At 41.6% G+C, this 25,120-nt stretch overlaps 3 protein-coding genes across 7 annotated transcripts; 1 reads left to right on the plus strand and 2 right to left on the minus strand.

Annotated features, from left to right (window-relative positions):
* Window positions 1-996: 996 nt before the first annotated feature.
* LOC114879822 (MAP kinase-interacting serine/threonine-protein kinase 1) lies at window positions 997-10,629 on the minus strand. Of its 2 annotated transcripts, XM_029195136.2 has the most exons (6): window positions 9,564-10,629; window positions 8,721-8,833; window positions 6,772-6,912; window positions 4,145-4,501; window positions 3,466-4,036; window positions 997-3,365 (listed from the first exon to the last, which is right to left on the minus strand). In XM_029195136.2, exons 3-6 carry the CDS (start codon window positions 6,863-6,865, stop codon window positions 2,903-2,905), a joined length of 1,485 nt encoding a protein of 494 aa, XP_029050969.2. In that variant the 5' UTR covers window positions 6,866-6,912; window positions 8,721-8,833; window positions 9,564-10,629; the 3' UTR covers window positions 997-2,902. The 2 variants fall into 2 exon arrangements, with proteins under 2 accessions (XP_029050969.2, XP_029050967.2); XM_029195134.2 differs by lacking the exon at window positions 8,721-8,833.
* Window positions 10,630-10,771: 142 nt separating this feature from the next.
* Window positions 10,772-22,976, plus strand: LOC114879820 (nitric oxide-associated protein 1). 4 transcript variants are annotated; one of them, XM_029195126.2, is made up of 9 exons: window positions 11,321-11,573; window positions 14,981-15,075; window positions 17,302-17,473; window positions 17,577-17,735; window positions 20,350-21,558; window positions 21,653-21,949; window positions 22,029-22,347; window positions 22,432-22,646; window positions 22,716-22,976. In XM_029195126.2, the coding sequence occupies exons 5-9, from the start codon at window positions 20,355-20,357 to the stop codon at window positions 22,889-22,891; spliced, it is 2,211 nt and encodes a 736-aa protein (XP_029050959.1). In that variant the 5' UTR covers window positions 11,321-11,573; window positions 14,981-15,075; window positions 17,302-17,473; window positions 17,577-17,735; window positions 20,350-20,354; the 3' UTR covers window positions 22,892-22,976. The 4 variants fall into 4 exon arrangements, with proteins under 4 accessions (XP_029050958.1, XP_029050959.1, XP_029050956.1 ...); XM_029195123.2 differs by having other exon boundaries at window positions 17,577-21,558; XM_029195125.2 differs by lacking the exons at window positions 11,321-11,573; window positions 14,981-15,075 and adding an exon at window positions 10,772-10,989 and having other exon boundaries at window positions 17,577-21,558.
* LOC114879823 (spermatogenesis-associated protein 6) lies at window positions 22,887-24,825 on the minus strand. The gene is made up of 7 exons (XM_029195137.2): window positions 24,601-24,825; window positions 24,159-24,521; window positions 23,961-24,080; window positions 23,754-23,854; window positions 23,328-23,681; window positions 23,186-23,263; window positions 22,887-23,114 (listed from the first exon to the last, which is right to left on the minus strand). The coding sequence occupies exons 1-7, from the start codon at window positions 24,646-24,648 to the stop codon at window positions 22,979-22,981; spliced, it is 1,200 nt and encodes a 399-aa protein (XP_029050970.1). The 5' UTR covers window positions 24,649-24,825; the 3' UTR covers window positions 22,887-22,978.
* Between the last annotated feature and the right edge of the window lie 295 nt (window positions 24,826-25,120).

Consider the following 25,120-nt stretch of genomic DNA (forward strand, 5'->3'; position numbering starts at 1 on the left):
TTCGTATTCGAATCAACAGAGTTCTACCCGATTTTTGTGTCTCCTCAACATCTTCTCCCGCGATCGAAGGATCGCAACGTGTACGTGTATCTGTGTGTAATTAATGTAACGCTTTTTTTCGTCTCTACGTCGTAAGCCACGTATTTTGACGCGTATTTTTCACATGATTCTCTTCGTCGACGCATTCGTAGAAATAAAATCTATTTTTCTTTCCTCGCGATACGAAGCATATATTTCTTTCAAATTTCATTTTCACTTGGACGAATTTTTTCTGGTAACTAAAGGGGTTTTCATTTTTCAAAGGTGAGATCGCGGTACCGATTTAAAGAAGAAAATAATAAATCATGTCTGAACATCCTCGAGGAAAGTTTAACGATGCGTCGACTTTCTGTTATCGGGGCGTATACAATGAACACAGAGTGTCGTCTAATTAATGTTACAAGCAGAAAATCGACTATTTTCAACTATTCAAAACGATGGTAACACGTGACGCTTGTAACACCAGGTACCCGACATCCTGTGCCCGTGTCGTGTGTAAACCTGTTGTACAACGCTTCTTTTTTCCAGGGTTAAACGGTAAGAAGGAAGAACAATTGTTAATATATGTATAACGATTAACCTTTAACCCTGAATGGACTTTGAACGCGCGTAGACACATTTATAAGCTCTTTTAGTCTCGATAGTTTTCTTCGAACGCGAATAGTAAATAGTGTGTAATTCGTTAACAAACTTGCGCAGCTCATTGTAAACTGCCCTGAGTAAGATGTCTGTCCCACCGTGCAGCAGGCAAACCAAATAAATACAGAAAAAAAAGTATTCAAATTAGGTACGGAGAAGAAAAGAGATTTTGAAAATCATATAAAAACTGCGAGACGGTGATTACTCGTCCACGCTCTTTGGTTCGTTCTACCAAAATACTATTTTATACCAAAGGGGTATAAATGAAGAAGAAAAGGAACAAGAAGAAAAAAAAAAAAGTAAAACCAATTTTCCAACTTGGTCGGAATTTAAAACCTTGACGGCTTTGTATTTCGTAACAAAGGAAACCGAATAGCAATTTGCATATATGTACCTCGATCGGATGTACATTAGGACGATGCCAGAGATTCGCACACGATTAGGCCAAGGAAACGATAGAGGAAGAAAAAAAAAAAAGATAAAGCGAATCGAATAATAATAAAAATCGATTGCTACTACTGTTTGGTGGGCAGACGCGATAAAATGACATTTTATCGATAAAACTCTACAAAAATACGTAACAGCAATTAACGGATGATTCTATGTAATCTAGATTCGCCGAGAAAATTTTTTTTCCCGTTAACGCGCGTGTTCCTTGTTCTTTTGATCGCTCTCAATATTTTTCTCTCTCGCGCTCTCTTTCTCGTTCTCTCTCTCTTTCTCTCGTTTTTTACTCTCTCGCCCCTTTCTTTCCTCTCCCTTATTTACTTACGACGCAGGTACAATTTTTTCTGTATTTTTTTTTCTTTTTTTTTTTTTTTTTTTTTTACGGTTTTGTTAAACTAATTTGTTTTCCCTTACATGCTAAAACTCTCTACAAAGTTACTGTTAAGAGACATTTACAAAAAGAAACAAAAAAAAAAAGAAGAAGAAATGGCCGTCGTGTATCGTTCGCCCTCTTTTTCCCTCTCTCGATAGAACCGCATTTCCTTTCTTGGATACCTTAACTTGCGACATTTTCGAACTTACACTCTATTACATTCTTAGAAACCTACTGAGCAAAACTATTCGTAACATGCACCAAGAGACTCGTATGCTCTATACACTCCTCTCTTTTTTTTTTCTCGTTAGCGCTCTATTCGTCTATTTTAAGTTAGGGAGAACGACCGACTGGTCGGTTGATCGTTTTCCCGAACGAAAAATAAATTAACAGGAAGGAAGAGAAACTCGTTTCAATTAACGTTCTGCTTGTCTTTCGTCAACGTGCAAAGATATATCTGTTTTTATCATTCTACGAAAAGGAAAATTGAAAGAAAAGTAAAGACTGATTTTTGTTCAACCCTACACGAATAAAACTAAGTTCACACATACATATCGCTAAATACATATGAACGAGCACATAAGCATCTCACTTTTTTATCTCTCTACGTACTATTACAGCGAAAGGACAGAAAGATTCATCTACCGTAAATTACGACACATTATTTGTAATATTACGCGCTAATTTAAGTATCCAACTGATTACCAATGGAATTCACGCATTACCAGGTTTCGTATCGTGTCAGGGACAAACGAGAATTATAATCGGAATTTCAGTCCGTGTAAATGTTCGTTTATTTTCGAATTTATATAACGACGACGATAAGCGTGTGTCATATGTTCGTTCATATTATTTAACGAGTGTAACGCAACGCGACACGATAAATGATAAAGAAATCAAATCGCAGGCACGTGTACGCGAACTCGATCGAACAGACCCAGCCGCGTGTGTCTGAAAAGAAAAAGGAAAAACAGCATTGAAATTGAAACGAAACGAACATCGAACAGAAACAGAACGTTAGGCGTTACGATAATACTTTCTCTCTCTCTCTCTCTCTCTCTGTTTCTCTTCTAATTCCATAAAATGCAAAAAGAGAAACACGTCCAAAGATCAATTTGTCAATCGTCAACTGTAGTGTTGGTGTTGTTGTCAATGTGAACGGTGTTGCTGGTCGCGTTAGCCGCCAATTGTCGTGCAAATTCGTTCAACCAATCGTCCCGTAGGATCCGCTTTATAAATTATCGTTGTTACAACGTTCCGCGAATATCGACGATAGATAACGCATTACCGTACATGCTTCCTTCGAATTCCGTACAACGTTTACGTGTAAATACGAATGAATAACCCGCACGCTACCAAGAAAGGAGGATCTTCCTTTTCGTCGCAGACTCGTCGAAAGCCTTTTCAGCCACTCGGTGATGCGATAACCGCTTTGTTCGACTGACGTTCGAGCAGATCGGAACGCGCCTTTAAACGACGCTGCATCAAACGACTCTCGCTAGGCGGTGAGAGGCCAAACAGTTGTTGGATCGACGACTCTTTACCGATCAGCCGATTCTTACCGATAGTCTTCAAATCGGACAGATCGGTGCTCGAACGAACCGAGCTAGACTTTCGACGGGAGTTCGTTTCGAACTCGTTCGAGGAATGAGTGATGCAATTCTTACTGTGCTCGGACAGTTCGCTACTCGAATCGGACATGTGCCCGTAAGGATGATTATCGTCGTCCGTGGACGAAGTGGACAATCTTGGCTCCCTTTTCTCCGCCAGCTCGTCCAGATTCACGGAGAAATGTTGAAGTACCACGCGATTCACAGCCATAGCCGATTCCGCGAAAGCAGACAGTTCTCTGGCGGAATTGTTCCTCCTGTGAACAGAAAATAAACCCGATACGACGAGTTGTAATATTTTCTTTTCATTTTCTATCATTCTCTCTGTGTAACACGTTTCTATGGAAATGAACGAACCTGATTATATGAGGAGTCGTAAGAGATTCCTCGGTGTTCTCGACCGAGCTAGGGCCAGGATTGATCCACGAATGTTTTAGAATACTTTCGGCACTCAACCTTTGGTGGGCTTCTTTGACCAGAAGTCCTCTGATCAAATCCTTCGCGTTCTCCGAAATGCATCTCCATTCGTTATCAGGGAATTCGTACCTGCCCTCTTGAATACTGGTGAACAGCAGCTCCTGGCAAGCCTGACAGTTTTCTCCTCTCTCCCAGCCGCAGTCGGAACCGCAGTTACCATAGAAAGGCGGATAACCGCAAAGAAGAATGTACATGATTACGCCGAGGCTCCACAGATCGCAACGCTTGTCGTAATAATTCGCTTCCCCGATGAACGCTTCCACGACTTCCGGTGCCATGAAATCGGCACTGCCCACCGGGGTCAAAAGTTGCGGTGTGGCGACAGGACTTGACAGCGAGTTGTTGAATTTGATGCCGGAACCAAGATCGAAATCGCATACTTTGATTGGAGTCAATTTGTCCGGATACACGCACAAGATGTTCTCAGGTTTCAAATCTCGGTGGGCAATTCCTGAGGAGAACCAGAGAATTCGTTTTGTCCGTTAGAGAAAAGGTTCTTGGATATCGTAGTTTGTTCGTTTTTCTAACAAACCGCGCCGAAAAAGACATGTATCTTTACCTTTTTTGTGAAGAAAATTTAGCGCGCTAGCGATCTCTCTGACTATCTGACTCGCTTCCCGTTCGCTGAAATGAATCTTCTCTTGGATTCGGCTCAACAACTGACCGCCGTTAATTTTCTCGAATACGAGATAAAATTTCTCTTCGTCTTCGAAGAACTCGATCAACTGGATGATGTTTGGATGGCCCTGACAATGATGGAACGTCTCGACCTCTTTGAATACCCGAGCCCGTGCATGACCGGGAATTTTGTCGATAATTTTAACGGCATACTCCAAGTCGGTATAAAGCGATCTACAAGTCTGAACCGAGGCGTAAGCACCTTCTCCAAGAACTTCGCCGGTCAATCTGTACAGTTCTGAAACAATCGGGACAAATCTTACATTAAAAACAACGATTTCGTAACAGCTTGCGCTCTTTCAAAGTTCGCAAAGCGCATTCGTTATGAGCGGCTAGAACGACAGTGGAAACCCGTTAAATCCGAAAATAATCGTGGCTGAAGTCACGCACGCAAAGCGATCCAAGTTTCGTATTTCGATGCACCTTTTGTTATTCGCCTGAGTGGTTTATTTTAATCGTATATTGCGGTGTCCTCTTGCAAAACGGGGTACACAAGCATTTTTTTTCGCTACAATTTTCGATATCGTGTAAGTGCTTCCTCTACATTTAAAAAACCCTGACCAAACTTGATCTGGCTATATAACGCAATCAATGTTAAGGCCAAAGGGGAAACGAGATGCGCATATAAATTCTCCTATTCTCGCTGGCTTCTCTTTCCTTTCGTAGGTCTTTAAACTTCGCGCTCTCTCTTCTCCGCCTGATCCCCCCCACTCCCTTTGATACGATGACTTCGGTTCCGTTCCATCCCGCTTCATCGTTAGTCCGCGCGTTCCCTCGTTCAACGCTGCGACTATGTATCGCGGGCTGCCATCAACGCTTCTTTCTCTTTCTCTTCCTCGCTTTACCTTTCCCCTTTTTGCTCGCTAACCCACGATTACTCTCCCTTTAACCCCTACCATTTTACCTCGCGCCAAAGATACGATTCTGCCTGGCAACACCGTCGAATACCTAGCAACCAGAAGCCGATAATATACTTCCATGTTTCCCCCTTACATCCCACTACGACTAAAAACTGTGAAAACCAAACCCATTCGATTTAATTCGACAAAGATCTACGATATACGATAAGCGTTCATCATCGTACACCGATCAACTCGTAATCGCTAAATATTAAACCCCGATGATACAGTGATTGGACGTTGCGATTCAGGATATACCAGATAACAGCGAGAATGAGTCACGCTCGTTGCTTCGTACCACGCGCTTACGCATCCGTAGTAAATGAAAAATGTCTATTTATTTTTAAGCACCTGTGACAACTGAAGATTTATTTATCTCACCGCTACATAAATCGAACTCGTGATTTCCTTTTACATCGAGAGACTAAATTATTCGCATCCTTAACCGATCTACGTGTTACGCGACTCCGTTTAGTTTTCGATCAATCGATTCTTTATTCGGCTGCGTTTCGAGCAACGTCTATCGCGTTGATCAATTGGGATACCATTTAAGGGAAGTTGAGGAAATCTTCATCTCTATCAATTTTTGCAGTAACGTATATTTGTATGATAGTAAAATCGAAGGAAAAGGACGATCGACGGAGAACCGAGGAGACGTGTAATATATCGCAGAGTTAACCCGTGCCCCAGATTTGAACGTATACGGGCGAGCTCGTGTACCGCCGGAGAATATACGTAAGTACGAGGTGGAAGCTTCTCGAACACGAAACTCGGAGTTTACGAATCGATCGCTCGATGTTGTGACGTAACGGACCCAAGGCAGTGAACTCGGTCAATGATTCATTCGACTACCATCTTTCTGTTTTTCGATACTTCATCATTTTTCGGTTTTCTCAACATCAAGGAATAAAGAGTACACACCCAATTTGTGGTTAGAAAAAGGTTATAAATTACCCTTGATACCGTAGAAACGAGCAATCGTATTTTTCATAAATCGTACCTGTACCAAGCAAAAGGTGTTCGAAAGACTTCGGCCATTGCACCGGGAGCAAAAGTTCAGTTTGTCTTGTACGATCGATATTGCAACCGTCTCACGCGAGTTTCTCGAACGTTCCGAACTTGTGCAAGGTCAGATACCTAAAGTGAAATGCAAGTCACCAGAGCACGAGTGACACGGGTCACGAACTCGATACGCGTTCAGGGAAACTAGGAAAGCTTACGATAATTTATTACCATACTACCGGAATTTGTTCCGGTCGGTAAGTTTTTCCTCCGCTTATTCTCAGTCGGTAAGTAAAAAATGTATTTTCTGATCAATTTTGTGTACGTGACTTGTCACTAGCAATGATCGGACTCTTCACAGATACAAATATTCTCACGCGCATCTAAAGCGAGCGTATATCGCTTAATGCAACGTAATCAGTATAAGGTATATAGGTACACGTCTCTTTACCGCTCGAGTAACGACAGAAGAGGAGGATCAATGTCGTGCAGAATGAATACTACCGTTATTGGTCGATTAACGCGCATCGTTATCAACGCTTATAGCGGCGCTAGCGTTTCTTTCGTTCCCGTAGCGTCGCATAACTCTTGACGGATCGAATTTTACCTTGGAAACAAGAAGACATCAAGGATGAACCAGAGCGCTTCTTCCTGCGTCTTTTACGCCTAGCTTCTTCCTGTCGAGCTTGCACAGCGCTCATGGATTCTCCCGTCGTCGTACTCACGGTTTCTCTGCAAGTTGCATCTTCTGAAACAAATGAAAAACGACAGGAACATGAGAAGGATGATCGTGAGAAAGAAATATTTCACGAACAATCGTGCTCGAATTTAATTCCCCACGGGAAGTCTATGGTAATCGACGCTGTTACACGTTTATCATTCGAATCGTTCGACCGCAAAGAATAAAGTGGAAAGGTATTACTCATCGTTCGCTTCACACTTGTTACCAATATTTATCTTATCGGTCATGGATAATTACGTATGCGTTTCATTTCTGTCGCGAGTTGCATCATTACCTCTAAATCAATGTTCGCGTCGCTGCAGCGTTTCGCGTTTGAAGATCATAGATCGGCGATTAGATAGGCGATGTCGTACGAACAGTTCATTAACTGAACTCGATTCTTTTCTGTTTCAAATTGTTTAGGGATCAACGATATTAACTGCGCACCGCGAACAGAAATGTACAGTAGAAATTCCACTGCTTTGGATGGAATGCGACCAAGTTATCAAAGAGAAACATACGGAGGGTGATAATTGTTTTTCGTTGATCGATCGTTCGATAGTACAAGCACGATCGGTAACGATGAAACAAAGGTGGAATAATAAAGCGCGTAAGTGGCTACGAGTTTACAGAAGATACTGGAAGAACGTACGTAAGTACGATTGATAAATCGAGACGAAGCGCGATGCGTCGATAAACCTTGAAAAGAAAAACTCTTTGTTCATCGATTATCGACGCGGAATAAACGAAAGTTCAATTTCGATCGAACGAAAGAGCGTAGGCGAAAGAACGGAAAAATTGTTCGAATGGGCGGTATGCGTGAACGTAACGCCTCGTAAAAGGAAGCGACAAACACCGCCGAGTACCGAGTGCTCAGAGTTCAATGACTGGCACAGAAAAGGAACGCCGCCATCTTACGCGAAAGACGTTCGTATACGGCACACGATAACGTGGTTGCCGCATCTGCGAAATCAGCGACACCCTTTAAAAAAGGAAGCGCAACGATGAACCCCGACTTGGATTCTTCCTAGTCCTATCATTCCTCGTACGCGTTTCTAGTTTCTAGTACGCTTCCTCGAACGACCGGTGAAACTTTCGAAAATACCGGTTAACCGATCAAATTTCATTCCTAAACCTATTTGTTCGTTATTCGAATCATAATACCAAAAGGCCTAATTTATTTTCAAATCGATCATGTTTCAAGGTTACGAACAATGCTTATTCTCTTCTATTGAATTTTATCCTTCGACTGTTTTCTTCTTAGTATTTAGTCGTACCTTCAAGAGTATACTACGACAAACAAATGGACTAAAACCAGGCTAAAATTACAGATGTTCTGGACTCCATTTTCCCTAAGGAAGTTTACAGTCTTCCGGCATTTTTTTTTCTCTAAGAAAATTTGTTTCAATCGCATTTCTCGTCGAACCGTCGAGAGTTTCATGAAGAGAACTGGCTCGATGGTTGGAGCGTTGCATACAGGATCCCTTTGTCCTTCGAAACGAACCGTTCCCTTTAAAACGAAGGGGAGAGCCCATAATGAATCTAACATAAGCGAGGGTCCTTCTCTTCCTCTTTCCTTTTCTAATCTTTTGTTGAGTTGCCCTTACCGACGCCCTTCGCGATTTGCGTCGTCAAACTCGAACGTACCGACTAACCCAGTTCGACCCTCGAAAATAATTCAACGACGCGTGCTGCGCCCGTGGAACCCTACCGTCGTACATACTCGTCTCGGTTCGTTTAGCTTATTCGAAACGCCACACACCACATCACACAGCATGCCACACCACGCCACACCATACCATGCCATACCATACCATACCGCGTTCGCCACGTACCCTCTGTGTTCCTTCTTTCTATCCTCCTCCCTCCCCCTTGCTCCTTTTCCAATCGAAGCGTTTCAAAACATTTTTGTTCGGCCGTTTATCGGCTCCCCGTGTATCCGAAGGAACTTTACCAGAAGAAAAGTACCAATCAAAAATATGAAACCAGAGATCACCTAAGTATTCAGCTGTCGCTGTTATTTTTACATAAATAGATAAATCAGAGTGGGTATTTTACTAAGGGAATTTGTTATTAAAGAAAAAATACATCGAGTTTCAATAAGATGAATTAGAATTTATTCAAGGATTCGTTATTCGAACAGGATCGAAATGAAAATCGTTGTTCAACAGCAGCGAGGCACAAAGCTCCAAGCGGAGAACGCTGGCAACGTATACCGGCTTCTAGAAAGTTCTTCCGTCAACCGACTTCGATTGTCGCGTTCTCAGCTTCTTTGTTGTGATTGCTTCTCGAGAATTTTCTTGGAGATCAACGACACGGATCGAAAGATTTACTCGTTCCATGCGGATATTCGTTTTCCGGTTATTAAATCGAAGCGTCGAGTCGATAATTTTTTCGTTGTTCGAATAGCGGCTGATTTCGCGTCGGTACACGGCATCGTTTTGACGTACGTGGGTTGAATTTAATCGAGAGAAAGTACCTTATCACAGCGTGTACAAAGAAAAGTTGACTCGAACGGGCGAGCAATACGTTAGAAGATTTGAAATGGTTAACGACACCGGCGAACTACGAAAATGGCTACGAAGAATTGTGTCGGAGCGTCGTTGAGAATATCGTAAGAGTACAAATGGTCGCATAATGGTCGATTGAAAAGTTAGAAAAAAAAAAAGTTTTCTTACCTCTTCCAACCTCCTGACATCCGTCCTCTCGTTCTTCCAGGATTTTCTCCACCATTTTCGCACGCGACAACGTTGTTTCTTCAACGTTCAATGAACAGTGAAGAAAAGAGGTTTCTTCTTCGAAACGAATCTCCTTCTTTTATTTTCTGACTTTCTTCCTCACCTCCGGTCACTTCTCGTTTAACGAACAACGATGAAACGCTCCCGGTACTCCGTTTATCAATAATTGTAAAAAAGAGTCAGTCGTATTTACAAAAACATCTATATCCACTAAGATACTGATATAATCTTCTTGTCCCGCAATCTCGATCTCCCAAGTTTGTCTTTCCCGATACGTAACTATTTTCTCGCCTTCTCTTCGATTCTTTCAATTTCACTCGATCTCGTCCGATTTTTTATTCTCTCCACCGACGCGTACCTCCCGGGATAGTTCGATGTATATCAGTGTCGGTATCACAGATATAAATAAATATATAAAGGCTATCTACTCCTCTCTCATTCTCTAGTTCTCGCGGTTTATCCAAATCGACGAATGATGTTGCGTGGGTACAACAGAGGATCGCGTCGCAGCTTGGATCTTCTTTTTGAATAAATACTATCACAGACTATGACACTTCACTCTTCCTTTCGTTCTATTTTTCTCCACCCGTCCGCTTGTTAGCTCGGTTCAGGAAACGGATGTCACAGGAAAATAATCTCGACTTCCCGTTGTCTTCGTTTCACCTTCGATCCAACGATGTTAGCAGCGGACAAACTTCTCTCGCGAGAATTCGAATCCCTGCACGACTCCTAGATTTCTCAAACTCTCCACAGACGATAATTCGTCTATCTCCGCTACCTCGAATCCTCTTCTACTATGAGACTTTCCGCCGGATAAACCGGAGTCTCTCCGTACGTGAAAATCTCTAGATGGTCGCTGTTCCGTTGTCGGTGTCGCACAGCCTCTCACACGTAGCGGTAACCGGGCTCGGAAACGCATTAAAAATCCTTCGGCTAACACATCGGGTCTTCTCGTTCACCTTCCCTCACTGCTCGCATCGGCAGTTGGTTTCCGACTGAGCCACGCAAAATGGCCGCTCCGCTTACTAACAGCCCCACCACTCCTCTGCATCGCCCGTTTGTCAGCGAATCGACAACTCCCCACCCCCCTATCTAACCGTGGCTCCTTCTGCTACCCTCCCGCCTTTCCGTTGCTTCTACGTAGAATCGGGCGACTTTGTTGACGCCCTCTGAAACCGCGCCGCGTCACGTAGTCCCAAGTCAGCGGTTCTCGACACGAGGCGGCCTACGATGATGCATGCAGCAACGATGTTACCGAACCGTATGATGCAAGTTTTATACGACTTACAAATATTATGTTTCCGACGCGATTCGGAACCAGGGTTGTACGATTAAATATCATCGAATTTCGTAGCACCGGACAAAGGTCGGTAATTATCGAAACGCGAGCTATCGATAATTCGAAAGTATTTTTCTTTTCTTTTTGAATCGGAACTCTGCTTGGAACGTAATTTGCGATGCGTGAGAGTCACTGATCGCTCCTGTACGTTTGATACCGCTTTGCCGGTAACAGCAGCATTCGTTTTTACGAAAATTTCGAGCTAAAGGTGTTGATCGTTTGAATCTTCGAATTAAACACTCGCGATGTTTACACCTAGCATCATTTATACTCGCATTAGAGAGGAACAGAGCCAGATAAACACACGGGAAGTGACGCCGGCATTCGTGGCGTGCGTTGTTTGGAAAGAGATGCGCGCGCACAATGGCCACCGGCCACGTATAACATCACGCGATGTAGAAGAAGATGAGAGAGGAGCGAGAGAGTATACGCGAAGTCACGCGCGCATGTGTACCTGTGTTAGAACGAATCATTTCGAACACAAACGAGATGAGTACGGGGCGAGAGGACAAAGAACGGGGCCCGGAAAAGAGAAACAGAGAAAGAGAAACGGAAGAAGATAGACGAAACATCGTTTGGGCTTCTCTACTTGTGTCGACCTACGCATACAAGTACGATTACTTTACTCTTACTCTACGCTCTACGCGCAGGCTCGTGTCAGCCATCGAGGTTGTTTTCAATCGCTCGACACCGCGTGAACTTGTTGTCCGTATAATCGGCATGGTATTGCGTTGTAAGTTTATTAGCCGTATTGTTGTTACGTAAGGTTATATACCTCGATTGTTTACCTGACTGTTGGAGTCACGTTTTATTTTCTTGGAATTTCAAGTTAACACGAATTCCATGTTTTGAGGTTAACAAACAATTAGGCGAAATTGTATCTCGTACTATTATCATCATGATATCAACCTTGTTACCATACGATGATACGGCTATAGAAATGATTAACCCACTATGGTATTATGATCGCTGTTGCATCATCCTCGTTATTGATGCGATAATGGCGCGCGCGCACCGTAATAAGGCTTCGACTAAATAATAAAAGATCAACGTTCGATCGTACGACAAAATAGCCACGTTTAATTTGATAAGAGTAGACCTGATTTTTTTCACAACAATTATTACTAAAAAGCTGTTTTTCGCTGTTGAAGGCGATTGCTAGTAATAAGAAATGATCAAACGAAAAAGTTTGTGATTGTGAATATCGTTTCCGATTCGGGATGCGTGTCGATTGAAACAAGCAACCGTTCCACGAAAGTTAGATTAACCGATCGATCCAAATCGGCGTTCTTACCGTGAGAACTCGAGAGATTTCTCGTTTAAACTAAAGAAAATTTAAAAGGGTTCGGTTGTACAAAATAACTGAGAACAGAAACCGGTTTCCGCGTGTGGCACCAGTCGTTGGATCGTGCTCGTTTAACCAGCAGCACCCACCTACGATATCGTCGATCGACATAACTTTCTTCCACTTTCAAGACGTTCTTTTTAATACTATGATCTTTTTCTCTGGTTTTTTCATCATTGAAACGAGATATTCCGACTAATAAAGATATACATGGGAGACGTGAACGATTTCGGAGTAAAAAATTTAAATAAAAACACGTCTTGTTTACATAGTCGTAAAGGGTTAGGTTTAGACTTGAAACTGTACGAAAAGATGGAGAATAAAGGCTGGTACCTGTAGAATAGAAAAGGTTTCGAAGCGATTTCACGGGAATGGGTAAAGCGAGGCTGTCGGCGCAGGTGCCAAGGGGGAAGGCGTAATTTCGGAGGAGCGAAGGACGACGAAGACGATCGCTATCCGTAAACTAACCCAGCGGACGGATATTTACACTCGTGGTATAGGTGTGTCTGAAACCCTTCTTATCTCTGCTTATATCTATTGTATACGTATTTACTGCTCGCTTCATTAAACAAAATAACTGGTAAGTTTTTCGAACGCGTATCTTTTGATCAATTGATATTGTACACCTGCGATCAAATCGGGCTTCTCGTTGCGTACAATTTACTGAATTCACATCCGTCAAAATAGGTATAGTATAATTCTATTAAACACCGACATATGTTTTAAAAAAAATTGTAAATGAGTCAAATTGACTTGCTCCGGCAATCTAGTGTTAAGAAACACTAATTTTATCGAACCGTTTGTCGATCGACGAACGGTCACGAGATACGTATTAAAATGTTATCCGGTTAATTACGTCATCTGTTCGCGCGAGATCAACAAAAGCGCCGAATTCATTAATTTTAACGAGCTATTGTTACTCTTCGGCCGCTAGTGACTCATCCAACGGCGATTATCATTTTACTCGATCACCGGTCATACGTGTTACCAAATGACGGCAAGCACGTGTGTAATAAACGCTTCTCTCGAACTCGTTTATCGCTGTTTCGGAAATATACAAATTTCGATAACGCTTGTAAAAAAAACGAATCGAATTCTTAAAGATAACTGTTATTGAATTTCGGCGAAAAAAGCTTCAGTTCCAGGGATTCATCGACGCTTCTTAAACTGTGCGTATCCGTGACGAAGCTAAAGGCGAACGATCACTGCAGCGACGATACGCGTTACATAATACTCGTAGGCAAACGACTCTCCTTAGCTTCTTTTTTTATAAGAACTCCAACAGGGGCAAACACCATTTCGAAAGGGTGGTAAGTTTAAAAAATTACTTTTTATCTTACACGTCGGTAGATATTAAGAGTAGATTGTACAAAGAGGTTCCCGCATGAAGGTATTGGAGCGAACATCCTGTCTTCCTCCTTTCGGTTCACGCGACCACGTGCGTGCTTGTTATTGAAAAGTGTAAAGCGCGATATTTTCGGCGATTTGGCGGGGAAATAAATTTCTTTTCCACGAGCTGGAGATAGAGGAGCAAAAATCGTATACGATCGTCGGACCGTGCCGGCACGAATTCACGCTGCACGTGGAATCACACGATCCAAGGTTAAATAATAGGATGCGCAGAAGTTTCTCCTTGTTCAAGGTCTTCCGCGTGTGCTCGCAGTTGGACGATTCTTTTATCGCTGCTGAGTTTCGTGAAAGACCTTTGGACGCGGCGCTCTTGTTACGTTTAAGGAAACCTATTCGGCGGTTAGAAATTTAAAAAACTAAACTAGATTTAGATTTTCCGTTTCCTTTAGGACAGGATAAGGGGAAAAAGGCACGTTGAGTAACGATAAAAGCCGAACTTGGATCGCGAGATTACGTCTCCCGGCGCGGCTGACTACGAGGGAGACAGGGCTTCGGAAAGGGAAAGAGAAGGAGATGGGCGAGCACGATAAAGGAAAAGGGAGGAGGCGTACGTGTTTGTGTGCGCCTCCACGCGTGATGTTTATTCCACGTAATTCGTTATTTTGTATCGTGCATATAATCGTTAATCGCGTTTATCGGGATATCGGAAGAGTCTCGAGATAACGCGCGAGGAATTAGAATTGTGCGGCAGAGAGAGAATATTGTACGGTTGCGTTACTAGAGAGGCCTCAGATTAAACTAGCATCAAAACATACTCTTATCTTCTATTTCTAATATTTACTATCGTTTCAATTGCTTATTCTTGTCCCATTACGTGTATAAAGATAAGTTTAATGTTTTGTTCCGTGCGTGAATCCTACACGGTCGTAGAATTAATTAGAATTCTACGGTAGCTCGGCGAACGGGGTCTTTGACCAACGTACAGTGACCTCTACAGAATTCGTCCACCATGCTTATTTCTAGATATCGTTCGAGCTAGTTCACCGTCACGTGATTCGATCTCGTGCACCGCCAAGGCCAGCTAAACACTTTTTACTATTGCGAACGATCGGTGTACGAAGAAAGATCATTGAAAACGATCCAAACATTTGGTTTCACCGTCCTAACCGTTCCCAAACCCTTTCTCTAGTCTTAGCATCTAGTAAGAATGTCTAGTCTAGTGAAAAAACGTGACGTTGCGCATGCGCGTACTTGAAGTTTGTTTGTCAGCACTGCTTCTCGAACGCGCGATAAATTAGTCAGCTAGTTTTCTTCGTTTTTCAGCGAAACGAGGCGAGGCGATGAATTGAAAAGAATGGATGGAAAAAAACTCGCACGGGATAAGAATCGAAAGTGCGTCGTGCGAAGGGATGTCGAAGGTACGGCTCAATTAGCGTGAGTAGGTAGAAAGGTATTCGAGGAGGAGGAAAAAGGAAGGGAGGGTCGATTCGCGTGTGCGTGGCATTACCGTGGAATGGTTGAACGGTAGTTGACCCAGTGCGGAACGGACGAGTACAAACTCGTGTATCGGCAGACAGCGGAAAGGGTATTCTTTTCAAAGCAAAGTTGATTTCGTAACCGGTGAAACGAAGCGGTCGTCGGCACGCGTTCGTGCAGCGTTCCCGAACGAAAAACAGTAAACGGATATGCTCGATCCAAAAAAGAAAAAAAAAAACCATCCATGATTCGTCGATCGTTTCGAATCGCTATCACAACTTTGTCACGCGTATTCACAACAGGACAAATTGAAAGAATTCGATACTCTATAATTTCTATAACAGCATAAACTATAAGCCAGTTAGCTATAGAAATTAATATCTTGTTAGAATAGTTTCCGCTTTATTGCGATTGATCCCTCTGGCGGTGAGCGCGGAAGGTATCGTGACGTGATTACTATCAACCTATGTTATTAGTAAGGGGCTCGTCTTCTGTATGTAAATAAATAAATAATCATCGAGGAATGTTAATATTATTAAAAGCGATACTGTAACTATCATGTTACTATTTTGCACGATACGTTATCGTTATTGAGAAGTTTGTAAATAAACCGTAGGTATTATCAGTGACTCCGATTATCCTTCAGATATACTCAGATATACTGCTCTTTAAAACGATTTTTCGATAAACTATATTTTTCTCGTCGTTGTTTTCCGATTGAACGTTGACAGTAACTATCGTTCGACAAAATTAACGATCTTTCAAACGCGTATTATGTTAGATCAGCGTTAAAGGTACAACGCCATTCAGAACGATTTGCGTATCGTGGCAGGAATATATGTATACCGACGATATTTATAACGATACGTTAAGTACGGGAATCGTGCCAGTCGTGTAAAAGCGATTTGGACCCGTTTCGAATAGCAAAACGGCAATTTACCGTTCTTGTTACAAAGTTGAACAACGAATCGAAGAAAATATTATTCACTATTCCTGTCGGTGTTGTTTCGTAACGTCGCGAGACCGACGCGGTAATATTCTTATTTCTATAAACTATAAATACTCCTGCTAAAGGAAAAATGTAGTTTTTATGGCAAGCAGTCATGAACGCTGACTGACCATTGAAATTCATCGGTCGATAATTTTCATTCCGTTCAATTAGTTGGCGTATTATGATTAACTATGCCGCGCATTTTCTTAGTTATTTCGAGACACGGTTCCGTCGTTTTCCTGGCTCTATTGTGGACAAACAAACATCATCGTACAAGCGATAATAAGCTTCCATATATACATGAAACTAAGTATGTACGCGACAACGTGCCAACGGAGTAGCAAACCCAAACAAAAGATATCGTGGTTCCTAATAATATTTTCCTTTGGTTACAATTAAGCCGAATCAGCTATGTGGAACTTATAATCGGATCGAACTGGTTTAAATTAAATCAAAGTATGAGGAAATTACGCAGTAATCAGGAATTCGCTTACTTACGTATACAGAATGTGTTTTTTTAAATAAACGTAGAGGAGTATCTCTGTTTTGTGGAAGGTTGTAAAAATATGAACCCCGGAGATGGGTCAACGGGTGTCGTAAACCATGCTGCTAACAGACATTAGACCACTCGTTATAAACCACGTGTACTTACACAGTAAATACGTAGATCTACCTGGCCGAAGGTCTAACACTTGGAAACCTAACTTCGCGATTCTTCTTCATTTTACAGCCTTTCATAAAATGAAACGACAAAAGAATACAAGGTTCCATTTAAGAAACTAAATTTGACTTTCAAATCTCCCTCGTTATTTCACCCGGAAAGAAATAACTATTTATACCATATTATGTCTTCGGTCGTACAAAACAACATTTATAAAAATATCCTTCCACGACAACTCCAATTTCTTTCGAAACGTGTTAGCCTTTTACTTGGCGCAATATTAAGATAGTTAATACAATTGTACTCGAAACTACGTTCACGATAACGAATTGTTATCAACGCGTAACAACATTGTGTACTATTGTTATAATTTATGCGCTTTGGCTAGGTGTTTACAAAACACAAACGGCGCCAGTTCGCGGCTGGTAATAATAATTACGAAGTCGTAACTAACGATAACGGGTCGAAATTGCGCATTTTACCTTTTTATCCTATTCTCTATTCCACCTGTTCCAGGTAAACGATCCGATAAACGAGAGGCCCCGCATCTTTGATACGCAAATGGAACGACATTGACTCTTTCAAACTCATTATACTAAATGTCGTTTCGTTGGAAAGGCAGGAGGTTTAGGTCAGAATAGGTTGCGAGGGAGTGCATCAGCCATGAAAGTGACTCAAAGCGAGCAAGGTAATTGCATTTATGGAATGACTTTACAAATGCGATTATTCTTTTAACGATTACGTTAAAAATATAACAATTTCATTATATTGTTTCGATGATTCATCAACAGTTGAGTCATAGCCAATTGTAGATCGTAGATAATATTGGCGTTCGTTACAAACGATCTGGTAGGGATAACGCCAAGATAGCATGTAAGGAAACTGTAACGCGAATAAGGTTTTTAATTTCCGTCGATGATGAACCGTGGAAGAAGAAGCCTGACGAATACGTAAGCTTAAATTCTATTTCATTTTCAAGACCTCATTCGTATTTTGATTTATCAATAATACACCACGGCATCGAAAGGTAAAAGTACGATACTGCTTCGATTATGGATTCTTCGCGACACGTTGCTACGTTCGCTGGTAACAACCCCCATTCCTTTCTCTTCCGTACGTTCCAACCTTCTAACATTCCATGCTGCTCACGCTCTCGGTCTTCGCCGATGTAATTTCTATTCCGTTGCATTCTCTACATTTTTCATTCATATTCGATATAATTTCAAAAAAGAAAAAAAAAAAGAAACTTTCTATTCTTTTACCCATAACCATTGCTAGTGAAAAACGCCACGTGCGTTTTTTCGTTTCGGAACAAAAGTGTCCAGCTTTAAAAACGTTTCTGGTAAATGTCTTCACCGATCGATTCGTGCCCGCTTGTTCGACAGCCGTGTAAAGTCGAAACACGTGGTCATTATCCTCTCAGCAACCATATTTCCTGAATAACACTCGACTCTGGGACCACCAGTCGCCCCCCCACTATTCAATCTTCCGCTCGTTCTTTTTATGGTACATCAAGGAAACGAATGTTTCTGGTTGTAAATCTTGAGTGATTGCTGCTATAACAGCGGCTCTGTTACGTATCTCTCTCGTTTCCGTAAGAAACCTCAGATGTTCCCGTAATTGTTTACAAATTCCTATTAAATTCTTTTTTCGTGGAAAAGAGTGCTTTTGCTCATCCATCGAATCTTGGTCCCGTCAATGACACGGGATTTAATTAGCGTGGATGTTTTTATCGGTAAATTGGCAAGAGAATCATCAACGACGGTGTTCTGACCATCCGCAATATTTTCTCGGTTGACGCGCGATTCTCCTTCTCCTTCTCCTTCTCCGTTCCCCGTTTACTGCACCGTCACTTCTGAGAATAGTAACTGCACGTAGAACACGTTACTAGTTGTTTACGTACATGCGTTTACCTACGTGTCCACTTTCTTAACACATCCTAGCATGCATCGTTCAAAATCAAGGACGCCCTCTATGTCCCCTGCGAAATTATATTTATTTTTTCTTAATTGACCTACACTAATCTTCTTCTCTCTACCGACTGCAACAGTTTCATTAAAGAAGAATTGCAGACGCGTATATACAGCTGCTATTAACCTTGTTCATTTATTGTTCGTGAATGCCTTGAAGCACCGAACAGGAACGTTTCCGGAAAATAACAACCGGTAATGTCGGCATTGTATCTTACTAGCTACATACAATAACGTAGCATTTTGTACATTGAACGCTTTCAAGGCGATACCGAGACGCGAACGACAGGAAGATTTTCCGCTTTTTGTTCTTTTCCTATGCTCCCCATCTGTGCATAGCCACAAAATAAACCGTACGACTTCTGCGCCACTGACACGAGTTAAACTCGACGACCTCGTGTACACATGCCACACATCACGTACGCGAACATTTTATCGATAATTATTATACTCTTTTACGCTGTAGATCGTAGACTATTTTAAATATTAATAGAACAATCAACAGATGCTTGTTTTGTTAGTTCGTAAAATTTTTATTTCAATTTGTCACGTATGAGTATACGAATTGCCTTTAATTAAGGTTAATTGCGTGGCTTATCTATTAGACTTTTGATCAAGTCTATGTACATCATTATCTTTAATTTGAAAAGGAAAACATTTTTTTTTTTTTAGTCGTCTAAACGTTTCGACAACATAGATTCTACTGCCATCTATGAACTAGCGTATACGTAACAATTTTATGAATGTGTCACATAAATTGATCGCTGCTCCGATCTCGTCCGGGAACAAAGTTATCACCATAAAATTTTATTTATGTTACGTTTCGTAACGCTCTAGTGCATACATACCAGCGTGTATCATCACGCCATACATTCAAAATTAAATTACTTATGCATTTCGATCGTCCATTTTTGTTTAACAATTCAGTCGTTCTAAATGTAGCAAACATATATCCAATCACGTAACAAAAGTTAATTGTTCAAGGAATATTTAAAAGAAAACTGTTAAAAATAGTAGCATTAAAGCTACCTCCTAGTGTGGCGTACGTGATCAGATTCAGGTATTCAACCTTGACCGACTTTCGTGTCTTCGACCAGCGCAGACCGCACTATACCCTTCCACCCCGCCCTCTGAATGTATTTCCCTTTTTATTTTGCATCGTTTAAAGCTTTTATAATAGCGATCAGATATTACTTGCAATATAGGGCTCAGAAAATAATAAATACACAAATAAATAAATAAAAGTTACGCATAAACAGTAATTGGTTTATAATGCATTTATTAACTGCATTTTTAACATCATTCTTTTTATTTTGCGTTGTATAAGCAACATAGAATTTTTACCAATTCTATGAAGATATTTCCTTTTTGCTTTATTTTGCGCCAATTTGTTACATATCATTGTCGAAATTGTGCCGTGTATCGATAATCTCGAACTATTCGATATCAGTTCCATGCGATATCACGTGTGTATAATGTTTGGTACCGTCCGGCAATTGCGTATAGGTTATGTACGATTTAACAAAGATGACTGATATTATTTAAATTTCCGAAGAAAGAAATAAGGTATAATTTATATTGTTTTGTTATTTAGTCGTCATGTATATATCAGGAATTAGACCTTGGTTGTATCAATCACATTCGCAAGAAGTTTACCGCACTTTGAAATTTCGATATTTTAAGCAGAAATGTTTGTCGAGAAATATTCAATCTCAGGCGGATCCAAAGGTCCTAGCTCTACGTGAAAAATTATTGTATTGCGATTATTTGGATCTGCACAAAGTGCGAATGGGATTTAAGACACGACAGAAAGTGTACAGTCAAGAGAAGCGGTTCAAAGAAAAATCACATTTTGAAAAGCTGGCTTACGAGCCTGTGTATAGCGTTATGCTCGACAATGTACAGCAAAAGGATAATCAAGAATCCTTGCAAGAAGAAGAACACGATGCAAACGTAGATAATAAGAAAGCCGGACCTTTGTATATGCCATACGCGAGAACAGATTCGTATGAAATTGTCGACGATGTAGAGTTCGATGATACGATAAACGAAACTTCTTTAGATGAAAAGTACTTAGAGGCAAAGGAAAGTTATTCGAACGTTCGAAATTCGTTAGAGGTAGAACAGGACGAGGAAAATGACACGAACAATGCGTTACCAGAAGGAGAGTTATGGAAAGTTCCACCAACTTGGATGATGGATTATGAACAATACGATGATACTCCACTCTATTCAGAGTGGTACAAAAATTATGGTACATCTGATCCTAGTTCTAGAAGTAGCTCTATTCCGTGCAGTGGATGCGGTGCTTTATTGCACTGTAAAGATCCAGCATTTCCAGGATTTATACCATCTGAATTGTTTTCTCGTAAAGAAGAAGAAGATTTGAAATTAATGATTTGTCAAAGATGCCACTTTTTAAAGTATTATAAAGCAGCTTTAAAAGTAAATGTATCGATAGAAGACTATCCAAAACTGTTGAAAATAATTAAGAAAAAGAAATGTGCAATTATTTTGGTAGTAGATATAACCGATTTTCCTTGTAGCATCTGGCCAGATTTGAAAAGTATCTTGCACCCCTTTACTCCTATATTTCTAGTTGGCAACAAGATTGATTTGCTACCAATAGATTCTTCTTCTGGTATATTCTTGAACCATGTCAAGCAGCTATTAACAGACACAGTTGTAGATATAACTGGAGTATCAAGACAGAATATTACACACGTGGAACTTATATCTGCTCAGACTAAATTTGGTGTGGAACGACTCATAAACAAGTTGCAACACAAATGGGCAACCAGAGGTATGTAATCTGTGTTTATCTCAACAGGAGAGATATTCTTTTAAATCGTTATATTCTCAACTGACTCATACTCGCAGCGTTGTTGAAATTGCAGGTGATGTTTACTTAGTCGGCTGTACAAATGTTGGAAAGTCTACCTTGTTCAATACTTTATTAAATTCTGATTATTGTAAAGCACAAGCGATTGATCTTATACCACGCGCTACTGTCTCTCCTTGGCCAGGAACAACGTTAAATTTATTAAAGTTTCCACTTTTATATCCAAGTTCTGAGAGGCTACAATTAAGAATAAAAAGGCTTCAAAAGGAACAACAGCCTAAACAGGAATGGTTAGAGATTAGAAAAGCAGAGTTTAAGAAAACAAGGGATATTAAGTACGCGACTTTAACAGGTATTTCAAATTTCATACGTTGTTTCTTCGCTTGTTTTCGACCAACAAGAAAGTGATTTTTTGCGCGTTAATTACATAGATTTTGTTGGACGTACGTTCTCCCAGAGATCGACAACCGCGACGTTCGATCCATTTGGAGAGGAATCGCACAAGTTTATGACAAGGAAGCCTACGCTAGACGAATCTAAAGAAGAGTATAAAGGTAGTCGATGGTGCTACGATACTCCGGGTACTGTACAAAGGGATCAAATACTAGATTTGCTAACGATCGACGAACTGGTGCTAACTTTACCAAAGATTACTATGTCACCAAGAACATTTGATCTTAAACCGAAACAAACCGTATTCGTGGCTGGTTTAGGAAGACTAGATTATCTGGATGGAGAATATCATATGCGGTATTTTACTCAAAAATATGTCACGTATTCTACGTACTCGCGGAGAAGGATGTACTGAAGTAATTTTATATACTTTGAAACTAGGTGTACGCTATTTTCGAGTAACAGGTTACCCATAACGATATGTTACACCTCTGATGCAGACGAAGTGTATAGTCGGTTGTTGGAAACCGAAGCCTTCGTTGTACCTACGAACGATCCAGAACGATTAAAAGTTTGGCCGAAATTCGAGTCGAAAGAATTTAAAGTGACTGGCGTCTATAAGCAATCTGCCGCTGACGTTGTATTGTCGAATGCAGGTGAGTTTTCCTAAGGATTTCAGTAGAAATCTAAACGAGACAAATAATGTATCGAGTTCAATCGTTTAGGTTGGATCGCGATCACCCCATACGTAAACGAAAATGTTGAATTGAGAGCGTGGACGCCTCAAGGCCGTGGTATATATCTAAGGACGCCGGCGCTGTTGAGAAGATCGGTGCTTCTTCGTGGCTGGAAAGCACCAGGAACTCCACTGTATTTATTAGGACGAAAAGCATACGTTTAACGCTAACAGGCGGTATCCACGTATTTCCAATTTATTGATTTCTTTGATATTACATCGACGATTTGTTGACAAAACAATGGACAACTTTTAAAAGACATTAGCTTCTTGTGCTCGACGCCTGGCTTGTTTGTGCATTCTTTTGTAAAAACGTTCCAGATTTTTATAGAAACCGTGCTTTGTTTCGTCCGGTTGCCGCAGGTAAAGAGCGTTACACTCTGAAATACTAAAAAATTTTTTTACAAACGTTTCTCGCGTTGTTCATTTCCGGAACATAACGAGCCGAACGTAACGTACCTCTTCGCCTTGCAATCCTTTTCCGTGCAACAGAACTTTTCCTTACTGCCCGACAGGTGTGGACCTTTCGAGTGTAGCCTGTAAGAGAAAGCTGTCTGAAGCGTTTAAAAGGAACATCGTGAGTCGTACGGCTAGAACTTACGCGATGTACGATTCACGCGAGAGAAGATCATCGTCCTTTGCACAGGTACAACAACAACGATCAACGCATACGGGAAATGATTGGGAATCTCGAACGTCTTTCAAACTGTTCTGTTTGCATTGATGGACGATGTCGTCGTCTTTACAGGAGAAGTAACATTTGTACTTCGAACAGACAGGACAGCTTTCGAAGATGTGCAGATTACCGCAAACAGTGGAAAGACGGTGGTTCCTTTTTCCAGCACCGACCTCGCAACGATCGTTCAACCTTCTTCGCGTGGGATGGTAGCATTCGTTGATTCGAGGCTGTTCACCCTGATACGAGTTTTCTAGGTTACTCGACTCGCACCTTGTACTGCGAAAATGTTTACGCTCGATACGTGTTTACGACACTTTGGATACTTCGATCGGACCTGTCGATACTTACGGTCGGCAAGCCGGAACCCTGGCGGCTTTCGCACGGCTGTGACAGACTTTTCTTTGCCTGATGATACCTTTGACCGGTCGCTTTCTGTGCGCGCAGGTTCGCTGTTCCCGAGGAGAAAACGCGAAGAGGAGAGAAGAAAAGTAGAGCAAAGAAAACGGATCAGACGAGAAGCTGACGAGTCGTCAGGTGAAAAAGCAAGAACGTTACCTTGGAATCGATGGTCTTAGGATTTACCACGTAGGCTCCGTCGAGGCTGGAGCAGGAAACACCAAGTACCTCCTCTATCACCGTTCTCGTCGAGATTTCAATCTTGGGCGCTATAATACCCTGCGTCAACGATTCAATCGGTAATGAATGATCGATACATTTTACCCGTTAGAGGAATCGCGAGATAGAAATACCAACGGGAAAGTATCTGGTCGGCTCCATCAGCAAGTCGACGTCGACCCCGGCCAACAGGCCCTTGTAATTAACTACCGGGTAGAGTAGATCGGCCAAGTTAGTCTCGAATGTAGCCAGGATGACCGCGTTGTCGTTGCACGGGCTTAACCATTGTATCAATTCAGCGTAGAGAAACTCTTGCTCCAACTTCCGTTGCAACTCTGTCAAAGCAGCCAGCCGTGTGAAAGTTTTCTTAAAGTTAAACTCGTTGTGAAATAATAGTGGAAAAATCGGTGATACTCTGTTAGATTCTAAGGTAGAACCGAGACTGGTTATTCGTAGCGCTACTTTCCCGTTAGGGCACAGCCATTCTCCCGGGCACGTTATCTGAAACGTTAGTTTTCGATCGTTCGACGTAGTCTTGGATCGATCGGGGTTGCTCGGCAGACACGGATGCGATACGTACCGCGTGCAGTTCTAATCGTATCTTCACGCAGAAACCTTTCCCTGCCATGACTTCGCCGCTTCCCTCACTGCGCTCTTTATCCAGGTAACATCTTCGTCGCGGTTCAAACGTTTCACGATGCGAACGCAAACTTTGTAATTTGATCCTCGTAAACGGCCAGTCACCGTACGACGTATTTGCTTCTCGCGTACTCGGGAGCAACGTGTACGCACGCTTACCAGTACTATACCATCTTGAAGTGGGATCAGCGTCGGTTTTTGTTGCCAGGTGACGGTCGTGTCACAACATCGATATTGAATTTTCCCGACGATCGCTTCGGCACAGTTAGGGCTCTTTCGAAAAGCCTGATTCGAATTATTGGCTACGAATTCTAGGTTATTTTTACTATATTTTATATAGCTATTCATAATTCTTAACGATCATCGTTATAAGCGTAAGTCTTGGCTTCGATTCTCGGTGCTCCTGATCGTTACTTTTCATGGATTCTATTATTGTTCAGCCGTACGTAAAGGGCTTCTCC

The sequence above is a fragment of the Osmia bicornis genome, chromosome 2 (genome assembly GCF_907164935.1).
Source record: "Osmia bicornis bicornis chromosome 2, iOsmBic2.1, whole genome shotgun sequence".
Lineage (NCBI taxonomy): Eukaryota > Metazoa > Arthropoda > Insecta > Hymenoptera > Megachilidae > Osmia > Osmia bicornis.